Raw genomic sequence first — 16838 nt, 5'->3', positions numbered from 1 at the left:
GCCCCGCCCCCACTTCCGCCCCGGGGCGTTTCCGCCGTCGCGCGCCAGTGACGCCACCTCTCCCCGGCAGCCAATCAGCGGTGGCGGCCCCGCCCCCCGTCACCCCTTGACCCCGGCGTGGCGCGGAGCTCTGACGTCACCGGCGCGCGCCGCGGCTCGGGATGCAGCGGGCGGCGATCGGCGCGTGCGGGAGGGTGAGGGGGGGGGACCCCGGGACCTTCTCGCGGCCTGGGGCACGTTCCCCCCCCGGGGCGACCCCCCCATCCCGGCACCGCCCCCTGCACCTCCCCCCGCCCCCGGGCCCCGCCCCCCATTCGGGGATCCTCCCTATCCCGGGACCCCCGGGACCCCCTCCTGGGATCCCCCTGCTCTGTCCCCGGGGCCTCTCCCTGCCTCCCAGAGCCTTCCCGGGCTTCCCCCGCCGCGGGGGGGTCCCGGTTGCTGGCTCACCACCCCCCCCCCCCCGCTTAGGCCCCCCCGGCCCGGTTCTTCCGTGCTGCCCGCCCGGTGCTGGCGGCGGACAAGGAGGCGCTGCTGGAGCTGCGGCGGCGAACGGGGCTGCCCTTCGTGCAGTGCCGGGAGGCGCTGCAGCGCTGCGGGGGGGACCGCGGAAAGGTGGGGGCGGCACCAGGGCAGGTGGGAGACTGGGGGGGGAACGGGGAGGAGGGGGAAGTGGGTGCAGCAGGGAACGGGGGGGGAAGGGAGGGGGCAGGTGGGAGACACGGGGGGGACGAGAGGGGAATGGGGGGGATTGAGGGGACTGAGGGGGGGGGGCAGGTGGGAGAGACCAGGAAGGAGACCAGGGGGAGGGGGACTGGGGGGGCAGGTGGGGGTGACGGGAGGGGGAAGGGGTTGTGTGGGGTGGAGGGAACTGAGGGAAGGAGTTGGGGGGTCAGGGACACACACACACACACACGACATGACGGGGGGCAGGGTAATGGGAGGGAGGGGGAAAGGGGGGCTGGGAGGGGGAGAACCAGGTGGTGATGTGGGTGGGACACCTTTGGGGGCGGGGTGAGGGGACCTGGAGGAGGGGGGGGAGCAGGAGGGAGGAAGCTGGGGTGGGATGACACCTGGAGGGGGCACAACTGGGGGGAGGGAGACACTGGGGGAGGGCACAGCCAGGGGGGATCTGGGGGTGGCCGGGAGTTAGGAGGGGATGTGGGGGAAGCAAGAGGGGGAGCAGGGGAGGGCTCAGGGTGGGTTGCAGTGACCTGGGGGTGTGTGACACCCCTCCGTGACCCCCCTCTGTGACCCCCCCTCGTGTGCCCCAGGCCGAGGCCTGGCTGCAGGATCAGGCCCAGCAGAGGGGCTGGGCCCGGGCCAGCATCCTCAGGGGGCGACCGACCCCCCAAGGGCTGGTGGGGCTGCTCCGGGAGGGGACAGCGGCTGCCATGGTGGAGGTGGGTGACACTGGGGGTTGCGGGGGGCACACGGGACTCCCCCCTGCCCCCAGCTGACTGACACCCCCCCAGGTGAACTGTGAGACCGATTTCGTGGCCAGGACAGGCGAGTTTCAGCAGCTGGTGGAGCTGGTGGCTGTGGCCACCATGGGCCACTGCCGGGCCAGCAAACAGGCCACTGCCTGTGACAAGGTGAGGGGGGGTTAAGGGGGTTGGGGGGCACCCACCCAGGACTCCCCTCAGAGCTGCCCAAAAACTTTCATTCCCCTTCCCCCCTGTCTGGCAGCACCTGCTGCAGGAGGAGGAGCTGATGCAGCTGCGGGGAGAGCCGGGGGGGGCTCTGCTCAGGGAGCAACTGGCACTGGCCATGGGTGAGTGGGGGGGGGGGCAGAAACCCCCAGAGGGAAGCAAGAGAGCCCAAGAGGGGGGGCAGAAGCCATGGTGGGGAGGAACTGCAGGAACGTGAGAAACCACTGGGGGGGGGGGAGTGAGAAACAAGGGAGGGGAGCAGAAACTGTTCGGTGTGGGGGCAGAATAGGGGCATAAACTCCTGGGAGGGGGAGTAGAAATTCCAGGGGGATCCAGAAGCCGGGGGGGGAGGGGCAGAAAGTCCTTGCAGGGGGCAGAACATCCTTAGTGGGGAGTGCAGAAAATCTGAGGAGGGGTAATGGGAGAAACTCCTGGAGGGGGGGGAGAGAAACCCTGAGTGGGACAGATAGACCTGGGGGGGGGGGCAGAAAATCCTGGGGCAGGAAAAGAAACCCCCGCGGGGGGGTGACCAGAGCCACATCTTGGGGACAAGGATGTGGCTGGGGATTGATTTGGTGGGGGGGGGATGGGGCAGGACCCTCCCCCTAATTTAACCGCACCCCCCACGTTCCAGGGAAGCTGGGGGAGAAGCTGAACCTGCGCCGGGCCGGGTGGCTGCGGGTGCCAGAGGGGGAGGGGCTGGTGGCCACCTACACCCATGGGTGGCTACCAACGGGCCCTGCCCCTGTGGTCATGGGCACCTACGGGGCTTTGGTGGCCCTGGGGGTGACAGCAGAGGGGCCACCCCCCCCCCAAGCCACCCTGGAGGAGGTGGGGAGGAAGGTGGCTCAGCACGTGGTAGGGATGGCACCCACCTCCTTGGGGACCCCCCAGGACCCTCCCGGGGGCGAGGGGGAGACGAGGCTGCTGGCCCAGGGGTTCCTGCTGCAACCCGAGGTGACCCTGGGGCAGTGGGTGCGGGAGCAGGGGGGGGCGGTGGCCGTGAGGGGCTTCCTGAGGTTCCAATGTGGGGAGGAGACCGGGGAGGGGGAGGCACAGAGTGGGGAGGGGACCCGGGATGTGACAACAGTGGCGGGATAGGGTGAGGAAGGGGAGGTCCCCACGGACTGGGGACGGGGGGTCAGCCCCACAGGGTGGGGGGGGCTCAGGCCCACAGATCGGGGGTGGTCATGGAGGGGGTGTTACTGGGACCCCCCCCCCCCCCATGTGTCCATGGGTGAGACACAATAAAGCTGTGAAGGAACCGACCCGAGTGGTTTGTGGGAACTGGGACTGCCCCCCCAAAGCCCCTCCCCCCCATCCGCCTGTACCTCCCGCACTTCCCCCCCCCGCAGCCGCCACCACTTTCTTTAATTTCTTTAATGGTAAATCAGTAAAAAAGTCCAAAAATATCGGTGAGGGGCAAGGGAGCTGCAACCAGGCCCCCCCGAAAGGCGCGGGGGGGGGCAATTCGACACACCGGGACCACTTGGGGGGGGCACTTTCTGGCTTCCCTGGGCTGAGCCAGGGATGACACCAAGGGGGGGTCCCAGCCCGCGCCCCATTCCCAGCCCCATCTTGGCACCGGGCGGGGGGAGTTACGGTAGAGGTGCGACCCCCCCCGCCAGAGGACCCTGCGCACTGATGGGGTAGGGGGTGACACCGAGCAGAGGGTCTGGGGTCCACGCGAGGTGACAAGTGGTGGTGGCAGTGGGGGGGGAGGGGTCACACGGGGGACATGACGGGGGGGTCAAAGGGTCACCGGCGGCCAAAAGACGTGTGCTGGCCCCCCCGCCCCCAGGACCGCCACCCTCTCCCCCACCCGCCGCGACGTCACCGGCCGCCTCCCGGGACAAGTAACCGGGAACAGGCCGGGCTGGAACAGCCTATCCTGGATTACTTGAACCGGGCCGCGGCCGCGCTCCGCTGCCCCCCGGGACTCCCCCGCCCCCCCCCGGGAGCCCCGCCGAGACCCCCACCCCCCCGCCCCGCTGGTCCCGGGAGCGGGAAGTGAAGAGGCATTAATGGGGGGGTCACGGTAAGGGAGAGGCCATGGCAGGGGGCATCGAGGAGGGGGTGACAGCGAGGGGGGAGGACGGTGTGTGTGGGGGGTGACAATACGGAGGGGGCATTAACGGGGGGTCATTAGCGGGGGGTGACAGCAAACGGGGGGGTGTGACCGTGATGGGGGGCACACACACGCGCCGTCCCGCCCCCACCCCCCCAACCGGGGAGCTCCCCGCGCCCCCCCCGGTGCCCCCCCCCGGTACCTGCCGCTTCGGTCGCTGCGGATCCGGTGGGGGGGGGGGGGGGGGGGGGGGCCCGGGCCGCCCCGCGCGCGCCCACCGGAGGAAACGGGGCTGCGGCGGTTTCCAGGCCCCCCCGCGGCGGGGGGGGCACTCGAGGCGCGTCCGGGGCTTTGTTATTGTGTTATCGCCATTGGGGGGGGGGGGGGAGCCTTGAAACGGCCGCCGGGTGGTGATTGGCTGAGCGGCGGGAGGGGGCGTGGCCGAGGCGAGGGGATTGGCTGGGCAGTGGGAGGGGGCGGGGCCCGGCCGTGTTTACCTCGCAAGCGGTTGAGGCTCGGCGGGACGGGGCGGGGCCACGAGCGGGGGGCGTGTCCAGTGAACAGCTGTAGCCCCGCCCCCTCCGTCCCAGCAACGCCCTGAGCCCCCCAGTGCCCCTCAGTGTGTCCCCAGTGCCCCCCAGTGTGTCCCAAGTGCCCCCCAGTGTGTCCCCAGTGCGTCCCAAGTGCCATCCAGTGTGTCCCAAGTGCCCCCCAGTGTGTCCCAAGTGCCCCCCAGTGTGTCCCCAGTGCCACCCAGTGTGTCTCCCAGTGCCCCCCAGTGTGTCCCCAGTGCCCCCCAGTGTGTCCCCAGTGCCACCCAGTGTTTCCCCAGGGCCCCCCCAGTGCCCCCCAATGCCATCCAGTGTGTCCCCAGTGCCCCACAGTGTCCCCAGTGCCCCCCAGTGCGTCCTCAGTGTGTCCCCAGTGCCCCCCATTATCCCCAGTGCTCCCCAGTGTCCCCAGCTGAGGGGGTTTGTGACATTTGAGCCCCTTTTTTGCTTTTAAACTTGTCGAATTATTATTTCTCTTCAATAAGAAGCAAAACGGCCCCACCCGCCCCTCCTGGTGCCCCAAGTTCCTCCTGTCCCCCCCCCCAGTTCCCCCTATTTCCTCCCTGATTCCTCTTATTCCCCCCAAATTCCCCTTATTTCCCCATAATTTCTCCTATTTCCCCTCAAATACCCTCCCATTGTCCCCCAGTTCCACCCTGGGAATGCCCCAGTACCAGACTGGGCTCTGACTGGGGGCTCCGCCCCCGCCGCCCCGTTCTCACTCCCCATTGGCTATCTTCTTTGTGACGTCACAGAGGGGGGCAGAGGGGTGCCTTTTGGGGGGGAACACACAGACCCTCTGCCCCCCCCCCCCCCTTGTCCGCCTCTAATCGAATTATTCATCACATTATTGACTGAATTAACCTTCGTTCCCTTTTGAATTTGTAACCAAAAACTCGATCCTGGGGCTGGAATTTCCCATCAAATCCTACCCCAGATCCCAGCGTGGAAAAAAAAATCAGAAATATCAGGAATTCCCTAGGAAAAGGGAGCAGGAAAATTGATTTTTATTCTTCTTAGAACTTTTTAGAAATAATAATAATCTTAGAAATCAATTAAAATCAAATGAAGCTTTTCTGGGGAAATTCCATCTCTCTGTCCCATCCTCCTGGTATTGGAGAAGGTGCCAAGAAATCCAAAAAGGCTTTAATTGGGAAAAAGGTTGAATTAATTTGGGATTATTTAATTAAAGAAAAGGCCAGATTTGATTTGGGAAATGTGGATCAGAGTTGGAGTCTGTTGACCTTGAACTTCCTCCAGGTTTGGGCTCTGGGAGGGTCCAGGAAGCACATGAAAATTTTGGAAATTCCAGGAAAATGATTCAGTCCTGACTTGGGGTGGGAAATTCAGCTTTTAAATTGCAATTAATTTTAATTGCAATTAATTGAATTGAAATGGAAAAGAGCAGCTGCCTGCGCCCAGGTAGGGGGAGGCTCCAGGCTGGGAAAAATGGGAAAAATGCCATGGGAAAGAGGAGAAAATGAATCTTGGGGTGTGGGGGAATTGTCCCATGGGGGAGGTTGGATCTGTCAGAAATCATGGGAAAAAAATGGCTGATTATGGATGATCCAGAGGCCAGGAATGACCCCAGCCTCTCTGGGGCTTCACTTGGCTGTTCATGCCCTTCTCCTTCCTCTGGAAAATCCCTGGATCTCTGCTCTGTGCTCAAGTTTTCCAAGCATGGACTTTTCCTCAAATTAGGATTAATAAAAATCCACAGTGGCTTCACATCAAACCATCTCCACCAACCAGCAGGAACTGGAATAAAAATCAGGCAAATATTGACAAATTCCTTCCCTGATTGGAGCAACTATGAGGAGGGGGGAAAAATATCTTTGGAGGTACCTAAAGGAACCTCCTGGAGCCCAGATCTTCTCCCCTAGCACCAGATCTTCCTCCCACAGCACCAACCGCTCTCCCAACAGGTCCCTCCGATCCCTCCACCCTCCTCAGGAGAAATCCCAGTTCCCTGAGCGGGGCCCAGCTGCGTTTCCCATGGGATTCTGGGAATTCCTTTCCTCCAGGAATGCTGAGTCCGACCCACTGGGATCATCTGGGGATGGTCGTGTCGGCATCAACGTTGTCGAGGAGGAAAAGCTCCGGGTGGGCGGCGAATCCCAGGGAACGCTGGAAGAGGAAAAGGAAAAGGGTCAGAAATGGGAACAGCCTGAGGTGGACCTGGTTTAACGAGGCCCAAGTTCATCGGGGTTTAACGAAGCCCGAGTTCAAGAGGGTTTAATAAGGCCCAAGTTGAAGCCAGTTAAACAAAGCCTGGATTGATCAGAGTTTAAAGATACCCAAGTTGAGGAGGGTTTAATGAGGCCCAAGTTAATCAAGGTTTAATGACACCCAAGTTGAGCCTGATTTAATGAGGCAGAGTTGATAGGAGGGCTTAATGAAGATTGAGTTGAGGAGGAGGGTTTAATGAGGCCCGGGTTGATCAGGGTTTAACAAGGCCCAAGTTGAGGAGGGTTTAACGGCACCTGAGTTGAGCTCAGTTTAATGAGGCCCAAGTTTGATCAAGGTTTAAAAAAGCTTGAGTTGAGGAGTGTTTAAGGAGGCCCAAGATGAGGAGGGTTTAATGAGGCCAAACTTGAACCCAGTTTAATGAGTCCTGAATTGATCAGCATTTAATGAAGCCCAAGTTGATCAGGTTTAACGAGGCCCAGGTTGTCCATCCAAAGCCACATTACAGAGACTTTTCCACATGCCAGTAAAATCCCCCTGGATCGGAGCTCTCTGGAAATCCAGGGAGGGCTTTAACAAGGCTGGGCTACCATGAGCCATTAATTAATTAATTAATCGATCAGGGTTTACTGAGGCCCGAAATGAAGCCTGACTTGAGGAGTGTTTAATGAGGCCTAAATTGAGCCTGATTTAACAAAGCCCAATTTGAGGAGGGTTTAACGAAGCCTGAGTTGAGCCTGGTCTAATAAGACCCAAGGAAATTAATTATTAATTAAGCCCAAACAATTCATTTCCTCAGCAGGGAATCACTGAGGCCACCAGCAGCTGATGGTGGCCAACTGTCGCTTCCAGCATCAGCTTGTGCCAGCCCATCATTAATTACAGTCATTAAGCAGGTCATTAAGCAGCTAGGACCTGCTGCAAGGCCAATATTACTCCTATTTACCAGGAAATGGAGATACTGGAAGGGATCAACCCACAGGACGCTCTGAAAAAAACATTCCCTCCCACCAAACAGCCCCTCCACTCATCTAAATCAATTTCCTCCACAATTGGAATGAAACTTTGGGTGTTGACAGTCCTTAATTAGTTCTAAGTAATTACATGTGTTGGGTAATTAAGAGGAAAAGTTGTGGGGTGGTCGCTCGCCTCCTCTCAGGGGAATGAGGCTAAAGAAGATCCCATTGATGTTGACGATGGAGCTGGACTGGCCACCAATGTTCCTCACCAGGCAGAAATGGAACTCAAGGGCCCCCAGAGCATCGTGACAGACTCAGAAATTGATCAAACAAGAACAAAATATCCCAAAAGAGACACGAGGCACTCACAGGGCCTGGCTCCTTCCCCAGCTTGAGGGAAGATGGTGGCTCCAGGAGTATCCCCATGTCCCAGAGCTGGTGGCAGAAGCTGCCACTCCTCCTGTCCCTGCTGTCCCCGAGGAGTTTGAGATGGGAGAACATCAGCTCGTCCCTCTGACCTCCTGCAGCCCAGACCTGCTGGGTTCGGCTGGATTATCTCTGGAGTTAGAAGAGATTATCTCTTGATTTTGGATGGATTCTCCCTGGATGTAGGCTGGAACATCTCTGGATTTAGACCAGATTAACTCTGGGGTTACTCTGGATCATCTCTGGGGTTAGGCTGGAATACTCCTGGATTTAGGCTGGATTCTGTCTGGTTTAAAACAGCTCCAGCCCCACCCTTGGGCTGATTCACAGCTCAAGGAACCGCTCTGGCCAGGACAAAAACCAGGAAAATCCTTTTTTCCCCAGGAGTTGCTGGAGCTGTGTGCCCAGAGCACTGGGAGCAGCAGGATGGGCTGGATCCACCCACTGTGTCCTGGATCCCACCAGAAAAATCCCAGCGGGAAAGACGCCGAGTGGCCGGCAGCTCCAGGGACACAACCAGGGGCAAACCCACCAGACAGGCTGTATCTAGTGGGGAAGGGCAGAAACACCCTCTGAAAGCACATCCAAGGGCCTTGGAGCTGGGGGGGGGAGGTGTCTCATTCCAGCTGGGAATTCTGAGCAAACCCCACCCCCCAAAAAGAAAAAAAAAAAAAAAAAAAAAAGACCCAGAAAGCCAAGGTGGAAAAGTCTCTGACTTTTAATTGTGAGGTCGTTTCTACAACTGGTTTGGGTGGGGCATAAAATCAATTCCATGCGGAACAGAAGCCAAGGATGAGAAATGAATTCTGAAGAGCCATGAAAATCTCCTCTGATCCCCAGGAAAAATCCCAAATACTGGAAAATCTGGATAGAAACCTGGTGCTGAGGGCACGAACACAGCTCCAGAGAAGCCACCCCCACCCTCAGTGTGTGGCTGCAGGTATAAAACCTCCAAGAGTTAAGGAAGGGGGAGAAAATTCCCACTGGAATTTGGGAATTAAATTTGGAAACCAGCACAGTGGTGTCTGGTGCTTGGTGAGTTCACAGGTTGGGGGGGAAGGACAGGGAGTGAAATTCAACTGGTTTGGTAAAGGGCAGGAATGAATGTAAATGATCCAGCCCAGACTTGAAGTGGAGTTTTCCTGGAGTGGTAGGAATTCTGTCACCCACATCTAAGGAATAATGAAATTCCAAAAAAAATTCAGGCTCAAACACTCCAGGGAGCTTAAACCACTCTCAGATGAGCTCCATGCCAGTGGCACAGTGAGGTTTATCCTGACAAGAATTCCCATTTCAACCAAACCCCAGGACCAGGCTGTGCCTCTTCGAGGCTCCAGGGAGTTTTTTTGAGTGGTTCCCTACCTGGGGATGGTGGGAAGGAGGGAAAGGCCCCGCAGGATGATGGATTTCCTGGGAATCAGTTGATAATGAGACGGTGTTGGGCAGATCCTGGCCAAAATCCCCCAAATCAACCCCTGTCCAAGCAGGAGAAAACCTCTGGAGAGGGAAGAGACCCTCTGGAAGGGGAAAGAGACCCTTTGGACCACCTGGACTCAGCCTCCAAATCCACATAACTCTTCTTGGGACCTAAAAATCCCCCTTTGTGGAGTGGTCCTGGAACCATCCCAGGTTCTAGGAAGTGGGACAAGGGGAATTGTGCTAGAAAAGCCCAGGATGCAGCTCCCAACACCCAATTTCCACCATCCAGACACATCCAACCCAGCCCAAAATGTGGGATGGAACCTGGAAATTCATCCCAGGTTGGGAAAAAACATCCCCATAAGCTGTTCTGAAAACAGGAGAAAAGTGTAATGTTGGCTTAGAATTCCCTAAATCTGATTTCAGTTACTTTCCAAGTGTCCCAAAAAGGGAACTGAGATTAATTAATGCTAACAAGGAGGGCAAGGAGAAAGGTTTGGGGGGGGATTGAAGGGAAATAAATCAACCAATAAAAACTTGGAAGTTGTTTTCCAGCCACGACCTCTCGGGAGGAGCCGTCAGCATTGTCTGCATGGTGGCATTTTGAGCTGGAAACCAAGGACTTTGGAGAACTCCAAGGAGTGTCTCCAAGAGTCACACACCGAGGGAATGAAATCCCATCATCCATCAACCAGACACCTTCCTGGCTTGTTTCCTTTGCTGGCCACCAAAGCCACGTGCCAAAAGGACACAAAAAAATAAGCGGAGTGTCCCTTGCCCTGGCATCACTCAGGCCCTGGTGGAGCTGAGTGAGAAATGTTTTAAAATCCAAAAATAAATTAAATCAATCACATAAATGAAATAAATGAAATAAATCAATCAAATCCAGTGTGGTGCTGAAGGGTGGTCACAACCTGACCATGGAGGTAGACTCCAGATGTAGTGTCAACTTGTCTGCAGGTCCCTCCAATGCAGCCTAAAAGGTGCATTTGGAAATGGCAAGCTTATTGATATTTATTATTGTTGTTATTGTTATTATTATTAATATAATTTAAATTAAATTAGCATTCTCCAGTTGAGTGCCCAGGAGGCAGGACCTGGAGCTTCAGTGTTTCTGCTACATGGAGTAAGAGGAGTTTGGAGGTCAAAATGGGAGGAGGCTGGAGAGGAGGTGGGATGAGGAGGGGTCTGCAGCATTGGGGGGAGGGTTTAGTGTTTAGAAAACCAGCAGCTCCTGCCCACCTCCCATTGCTCTCCTGCTCCTTCCCAGTGGGATTGGAGGTGTCTAGCAAAGGAAACTCAACTCTACCATGGAAACAGGCTAAGAGTTGGGCTTCTCCAGCCTGGAGAAGGCTCTAGAGAGATCTTGGAGGACCTTCCAGTGCCTGAAGGCGCTCCAGGAAAGCTGGGGAGGGACTTGGGACAAGGGCAGGAGGGATGGGACGAGGGGGAAGAGCTTGAAACTGGAAGTGAGGAGATGGGAGGTTGAAGATGAGGAGGAAATTCTTGGCTGGGAGGGTGGGGAGAGCCTGGGTCAGGGAAGCTGTGGCTGCCCCATCCCTCACAGTGTTGAAGGGCAGGTTGGATGGGGCTTGGAGCAGCCTGGGCTGGTGGGAGGTGTCCCTGCCCATGCAGGGGGTTGGATCTAGATGGGTCTTTTAGGTTGCTCTAACCCAAGCCATTCCATGGTTCCATGATCCCTCTTGGAGCACCCCAGCCCCCCGGGTTGGTGGCTGTGGGTGCTGGAGGCCCATCCCCCTGGGCAGCCCCCGCGGGTGACACTGTCACCATAGACACGCGCTGGCTCTGATGGCGACCGGCGCCGTTGGACACGGCTACTTGGTGACATGGGACGGGGCCTCCTCGGCCAGCAGGGTCCTGGTGACGCTTACCGACTGTCCACAGGCCAGGAAGGAGAGACCCAAAGCAATGAGGCAGAGCCAGCCCTGCAGAGAGAGGGGACAGGGGTCAGAGACAGGGATGGGGACACATAATGTCAGGGAATGCCGGAATCCCAGAGTGGTTTGGCTTGGAGGAAATTTAAAGATCACCCAGTGCCACCCCCTGCATGGGCAGGGACACCTCCCACCAGCCCAGGGTGCTCCAAGCACCATATTAGATACCTAGAAGGCAGCGAAGCACCTTGAAGATCATCTAGTGGATCTGCATGGTCTTTAAGGTCCTTTCCAACCCAAACCACTCCATGATCTTAAGACCACCTAGATCCAACCCCCTGCATGGGCAGGGACACCTCCCACCAGCCCAGGCTGCTCCAAGCCCCATCCAACCTGCCCTTCAACACCCCCAGGGATGGGGCAGCCACAGCTTCCCTGGCCCAGGCTCTCCCCACCCTCCCAGCCAACAAGTTCCTCCTCATCTCCAACCTCCATCTCCCCACTGCCAGTTTTCATCCCTACCCCTCATCCCATCCCTCCCTGCCCTTGTCCCAAATCCCTCCCCAGCTTTCCTGGAGCCCCTTCAGGCACTGGAATCTGCTCTCAGGTCTCCCTGGAGCCTTCTCCTCTCCAGGCTGGACACCCCAACTCTCCCAGCCTGGCTCCAGAGCAGAGCTGCTCCAGCCCTCCCATCATCCCTGTGGCCTCCTCTGGCCTCTCTCCAACAGCTCCATGTCCTTCCTGTATTGAGGACCCCAGAGCTGGACCCAGCCCTGCAGGGAGGTCTCACCGGACTGGAGCAGAGGGGAACAATCCCCTCTGGTTGGATCTAGATGGTCTTTAAGGTCCATCCAACCCAAACCATTCAATGATTTTGATGATTCTATTGCTAAAGAGTTGGTAGGAAAAGCAGGGAACAGCCACATGGCTCAGGACATGCAGAAGAGATTCCCAAGGAAACCTGGCCACGAAAGCCTCAACTTCCCCTCCTGTCCTGACCCCGTGGACAATTTTGGTGACTTTAAAACGTGACTATGATGGTGAGAAGGTAAATCCCTTGTCTCCTCCTGCCTGCCAGGCCCCTCAGGTGGCCCCAGCCGTACCAGGTAGGCCACGAAGGACAAGTAGATGATGCTGAGAACGGCGGCCCCGACGTACAGAGCCAGGTGATTGAGGGACATGACATAGGCCACCACAAAATACATGTTGATGCTGCAGATGAGGAGGATCAAGACACCCCCCCCGATCTTCCAGAACCTGTCAGAAAAAACAGAGGGAAACAGGGTGAGGTGGAGGGATCACTGCTGGGGCTCTGGGATGGTCCAGACCAGAAGAGGATGAAGGGGTTGGAGGGGAGCAATGTGGCATCTCCTGCTTGGAGATGATTCCCTTTGGACTTACCACCCATTGGCAAAGTCGTTCATGACACTGGGGAGGCTGGTGAAGGTCAGGACAGGGATCAAAGCAAAGGGGAGCTGGAATAAGAGAGAAAGTTCAGGAGAATAAGGAGTGGAACTAGTTTTGGTGATCTCAGCATGGACAAACACGTGGGGATGGGTCAAATCTGAGCACGTTTCCTCCAAGCCAATGTCAATGAGTCCAAGGGATTTCCTCCAACTGGAAGAAGGAAGAGATTTCAGACCCTGGCTGAGCCTCCCCACCTCCACCAGCAGAACACCTGATATGGAGCTGCTGGAGAGAGTCCAGAGGAGGCCACGGAGATGCTGGGAGGGCTGGAGCAGCTCTGCTCTGGAGACCGGCTGGGAGAGTTGGGGTGTTCAGCCTGGAGAGAAGGCTCCAGGGAGACCTTAGAGCAGCTTCCAGTGCCTGAAGGGGCTCCAGGAAAGCTGGGGAGGGGCTTGGGACAAGGGCAGGAGGGATGGGACAAGGGGGAAGGGCTTAAAACTGGAAGTGGGGAGGTGGAGGCTGGAGATGAGGAGGAAATTCTTGGCTGGGAGGGTGGGGAGAGCCTGGCCAGGAAAGCTGTGGCTGCCCCGTCCCTGGCAGTGTTGAAGGGCAGGTTGGATGGGGCTTGGAGCAACCTGGGCTGGTGGGAGGTGTCCCTGCCCATGCAGGGGGTTGGATCTAGATGGGTCTTTTAGGTTGCTCTAACCCAAGCCATTCCATGGTTCCCTGACTTTATGCCAATCCTCTGCTCAGCTGCTCCTACAAGCCCTCAGAAGCTGAAGCAATGAGTGCTGGAATTTCTCCCAGTTCTGAGCCCCCCCAGATGCTGCTGCTGCTCACCTGGAGACTCATGAGGACATTGAGGAAGTCATTCATGCCTGTCAGGTGCTCCACATCCTGGAAGATGGCAACGAAGAGTGTGGGGGTGATGGCGATGGAGCGGGTCAGCAGAACCCGGGCGAAGCGGGACCAGCGCAGGTTGAGGAAACCCTGGGAGAAACCAAGGAGGAGCTTCCAGTGCCTGAAGGGGCTCCAGGAAAGCTGGGGAGGGACTTGGGACAAGGGCAGGAGGGATGGGACAAGGGGGAAGGGCTTATAACTGGAAGTGGGGAGATTGAGGTTGGAGATGAGGAGGAACTTGTTGGCTGGGAGGGTGGGGAGAGCCTGGGCCAGGGAAGCTGTGGCTGCCCCATCCCTGGGGGTGTTGAAGGGCAGGTTGGATGGGGCTTGGAGCAACCTGGGCTGGTGGGAGGTGTCCCTGTCCATGCAGGGGGTGTCACTGGATGATCTTTGGGTCATGGAATGGTTTTAGTTGGAAAGGAACCTTAAAGACCACACAGATGATCCACTAGATGATCTTCAAGGTGCTGCTGAAAAGTGTTCCAGGTATCTAATATGGTGCTTGGAGCAACCTGGGCTGGTGGGAGGTGTCCCTGCCCATACAGGCGGGTTGGATCTAGGTGATCTTTGAGATCTCTCCAAGCCAAACCACTCCATGATTGCAGGACCCAAGTGCTGCAGGAGGAGGGGTGTCGGGGTGGGACGAGATGCTGCTTTGCTGGAAATCAGGAAGACTTCTGGAGCTTCCAGCATGTCCAAGGAAGGGGAATCATTGACATGAACCTTAAAGGACTGGGAATGGAAAAAGCAGGATGGTGGGAAGCCATCTAGGTGGTTGTTACCTCCATGACAAACTGCCCAGAGTAGGTCCCTGTCATGGTGGAGCTCTGCCCAGCCGCCAGGATTCCAATGGCCCAGATGTAGAGTGCAGCGGGGCCAAAGTAACAGCCCAGGACAACCCCCTGGAACAGAGATACGTGGCCCCATCAGCCCAGCCCACACCCCAGGGAGACAGGGCAGGAATTCCCTCAGGAGGCAAGAAAGCCCAGGAATCCAGCTGGAACAAAGAAGGAATGAGGCATTTGTAGAATAGGGAGGATCCCTCCCCGTTGGTGGATCAGGAAGCATCTCCAGGGTTAGGTTGGATGGAGAAGGTTCAGAACAGGTGTGAGGGAAAGTTTTGTCATGGCAAAGGGAGTCAAAGGGGTCTCCAGGGATCTCCTTCACCACTGGGGTCAGGAGGGCTCAAGGCTGGGATTAGTTCTCTCCAATATCTTTATCCATAGTCTGGATGAGGGGATTGAGTGTTCCCTCAGTCAGTGCAGAGATGACACCAAGTTGGGTGGGAGTGTGGAGCTGCCTGAGGGTAGGAAGGGTTTGAAGAGGGATGGGAACAGGCTGGATCCATAGGCTGAGGGACCTGGACAGGCTGGATCCATGGGCTGAGGGACCCAGACAGGCTAGACTCATCTAGTGGGAGGTGTCCCTGCCCATGACAGGGGTTGGAACTAGATGAGCTTCCAGATCCCTTGAAGCTTATGAAGTCCTTGATTGTGTGAATCCTGAGGTCAGTTCTGGGCCCTTCAAGACAAGGACATTGAGGGGCTGCAGCATGTCCAGAAAAGGGACACAGAGCTGGGGAAGGGGCTGGAGCACAAGTAGAAGGGTCTGGAGAACTTGTGAGGAGCAGCTGAGGGAGCTGGGGGTGTCCAGCCTGGAGCAGAGGAGGCTGAGGGGAGACCTGCTGGCTCTGCAGCTGCCTGAGAGGAGGTTGGAGCCAGGGGGGTCGGGCTCTGCTCCCCAGGAACAAGTGATGGGACCAGAGGAACTGGCCTCGAGTTGCCCAGGGGAGGTTGAGGTTGGATCTTGGGAACAATTCCTTCCTGGCAAGGGTTGTCAGGGCCTGGCCCAGGCTGCCCAGGCAGGGGTGGGGTCCCCATCCCTGGGGGGGTTTCCAAGCCCTGGAGATGGTGCTGAGGGATGTGGGGCAGTGGTGGCCTTGGCAGGGCTGGGTTGATAGGTGGGCTCCATGATCCTCAAGGTCTTTCCCAACCACAACAATTTCATGATTCCAGCCCTATCCTTCACCCCTCCCAGTTTACCCCAACACTCCCTGAGAAGGACACTGCTGGGGACAAGGCCAGCCCTTTGTCACCCTCCTGGGCTACTCACCCCCTTGTAGATGTCTACCTCCAGTGTCTGGTTGTTGTTGGGGAAGAGCGAGACGTGGGGGCTGCTGGTGTTCCCACAGACTCTGTGCTGCAACGAAGGGAGGTTGGGTTTGATCAGATGGGGTGGGGGGAAAAGGTTTGCAGATGCTGGAGGTCCCAGGGTGCTGGGTGCCTCTTCAGACTGGTTTCAATGGTTTTACTGGGCCACAATGATCATCTGACGGCTGGAGACAGGCTGGGAGAGTTAAGGTTGTTCAGTACGGAGAGGAGAAGGCTCCAGGGAGACCTTAGAGCAGCTTCCAGTGCCTGAAGGGGCTCCAGGAAAGCTGGGGAGGGACTTGGGACAAGGGCAGGAGGGATGGGATGAGGGGGAGATGGAGGTTGGAGATGAGGAGGAAATTCTTGGCTGGGAGAGTGGGGAGAGCCTGGGCCAGGGAAGCTGTGGCTGCCCCATCCCTGGCAGTGTTGAAGGGCAGGCTGGATGGGGCTCAGAGCAGCCTGGGCTGGTGGGAGGTGTCCCTGCCCATGCAGGGGGTTGGATCTAGGTGATCTTTAAGGTCCCACTAACCCAACCCATCCCATAATTCTCTGATCATTCTCTCATTTCATACCTCTGGCCTTCTCAGACACATCCAGAGGAATGGGGCATCATTCCCAAGTGTCCACCAATCCAGGACTAGATGTGTTTTAAGGTCCCCCCAACCCAAACCATCCCACGATCCCACATAATTACCATCACCATTGTTCCTTCTCTCCCCTTTATGTCCAGAACATTTGGGCTCTGGTGCCCCAGGGCCCTGACCAGCCCCAGGGCTGCCCCTATGGTCCCCTCTGCTCTAGCAGCCCCATACTTTGGTGTCACCCCATCCACGAGGTACCACCAACTCCTCCCAATCCCAACTCACCACGTCCCCGTTGGTCTTCTCAAAAAAAGCCTCAGCAAAAACCGTGACCACAAAGATGTTGATGATGAAGGAGACAAAGAGTGCGATGCAGGACTCGATGAAGAAATACTTGTTGGCTTCTTGGACCTCCCTCTTGTTGGCCCGGTTCACCTGCCGGGACTGCAGAGGGGACAGAGACTCAGCAAGGTGAGGGGACAGGGATTGGCTGTTATCTGGAATTGTCCTGGAATGGCTTGGGAGGGATCTTAAACGGCATCTTGTTCCAATCCCCCTACATGGGCAGGGACACCTCCCACAAGGGGGACCTCAACCCATGGATCCAGCCTGTCCAAGTCCCTCTGTTGCCACAGCTTCTCTG

General features: G+C 57.6%; 2 protein-coding genes and 1 long non-coding RNA gene across 6 annotated transcripts in view; 2 read left to right on the top strand and 1 right to left on the bottom strand.

Moving 5' to 3' along the window:
* Positions 1-105: 105 nt before the first annotated feature.
* TSFM (Ts translation elongation factor, mitochondrial) lies at positions 106-2916 on the top strand. 2 transcript variants are annotated; one of them, XM_051643729.1, is made up of 6 exons: positions 106-194; positions 472-615; positions 1275-1403; positions 1476-1595; positions 1690-1774; positions 2287-2916. In XM_051643729.1, the coding sequence occupies exons 1-6, from the start codon at positions 162-164 to the stop codon at positions 2751-2753; spliced, it is 978 nt and encodes a 325-aa protein (XP_051499689.1). In that variant the 5' UTR covers positions 106-161; the 3' UTR covers positions 2754-2916. The 2 variants fall into 2 exon arrangements, with proteins under 2 accessions (XP_051499689.1, XP_051499691.1); XM_051643731.1 differs by lacking the exon at positions 1275-1403.
* A 2322-nt stretch (positions 2917-5238) lies between these two features.
* Positions 5239-16838, bottom strand: part of SLC11A2 (solute carrier family 11 member 2) — a 26740-nt gene continuing 15140 nt past the window's right edge. For all 3 annotated transcript variants that reach the window (XM_051643723.1, XM_051643724.1, XM_051643725.1), the window contains exons 10-17: positions 16481-16639; positions 15577-15663; positions 14247-14366; positions 13405-13554; positions 12559-12632; positions 12261-12414; positions 11155-11208; positions 5239-6398 (exon numbers count right to left, since the gene is read on the bottom strand). In XM_051643723.1, the coding sequence (XP_051499683.1) occupies positions 6321-6398; positions 11155-11208; positions 12261-12414; positions 12559-12632; positions 13405-13554; positions 14247-14366; positions 15577-15663; positions 16481-16639 (876 nt within the window). In that variant the 3' untranslated portion in view covers positions 5239-6320. The remainder of the gene's footprint in view (positions 6399-11154; positions 11209-12260; positions 12415-12558; positions 12633-13404; positions 13555-14246; positions 14367-15576; positions 15664-16480; positions 16640-16838) is intronic.
* LOC127396127 (uncharacterized) overlaps positions 16058-16838 on the top strand; it is a 23711-nt gene continuing 22930 nt past the window's right edge. The window contains exon 1 of the long non-coding RNA XR_007891917.1: positions 16058-16120. This is a non-coding gene — a long non-coding RNA (uncharacterized LOC127396127). The remainder of the gene's footprint in view (positions 16121-16838) is intronic.

Source organism: Apus apus (assembly GCF_020740795.1).
Source record: "Apus apus isolate bApuApu2 chromosome 28 unlocalized genomic scaffold, bApuApu2.pri.cur SUPER_28_unloc_1, whole genome shotgun sequence".
Lineage (NCBI taxonomy): Eukaryota > Metazoa > Chordata > Aves > Apodiformes > Apodidae > Apus > Apus apus.
Note: the sequence above shows the minus strand (reverse complement) of the source record. Positions and strands in the feature narration are given on the sequence as shown.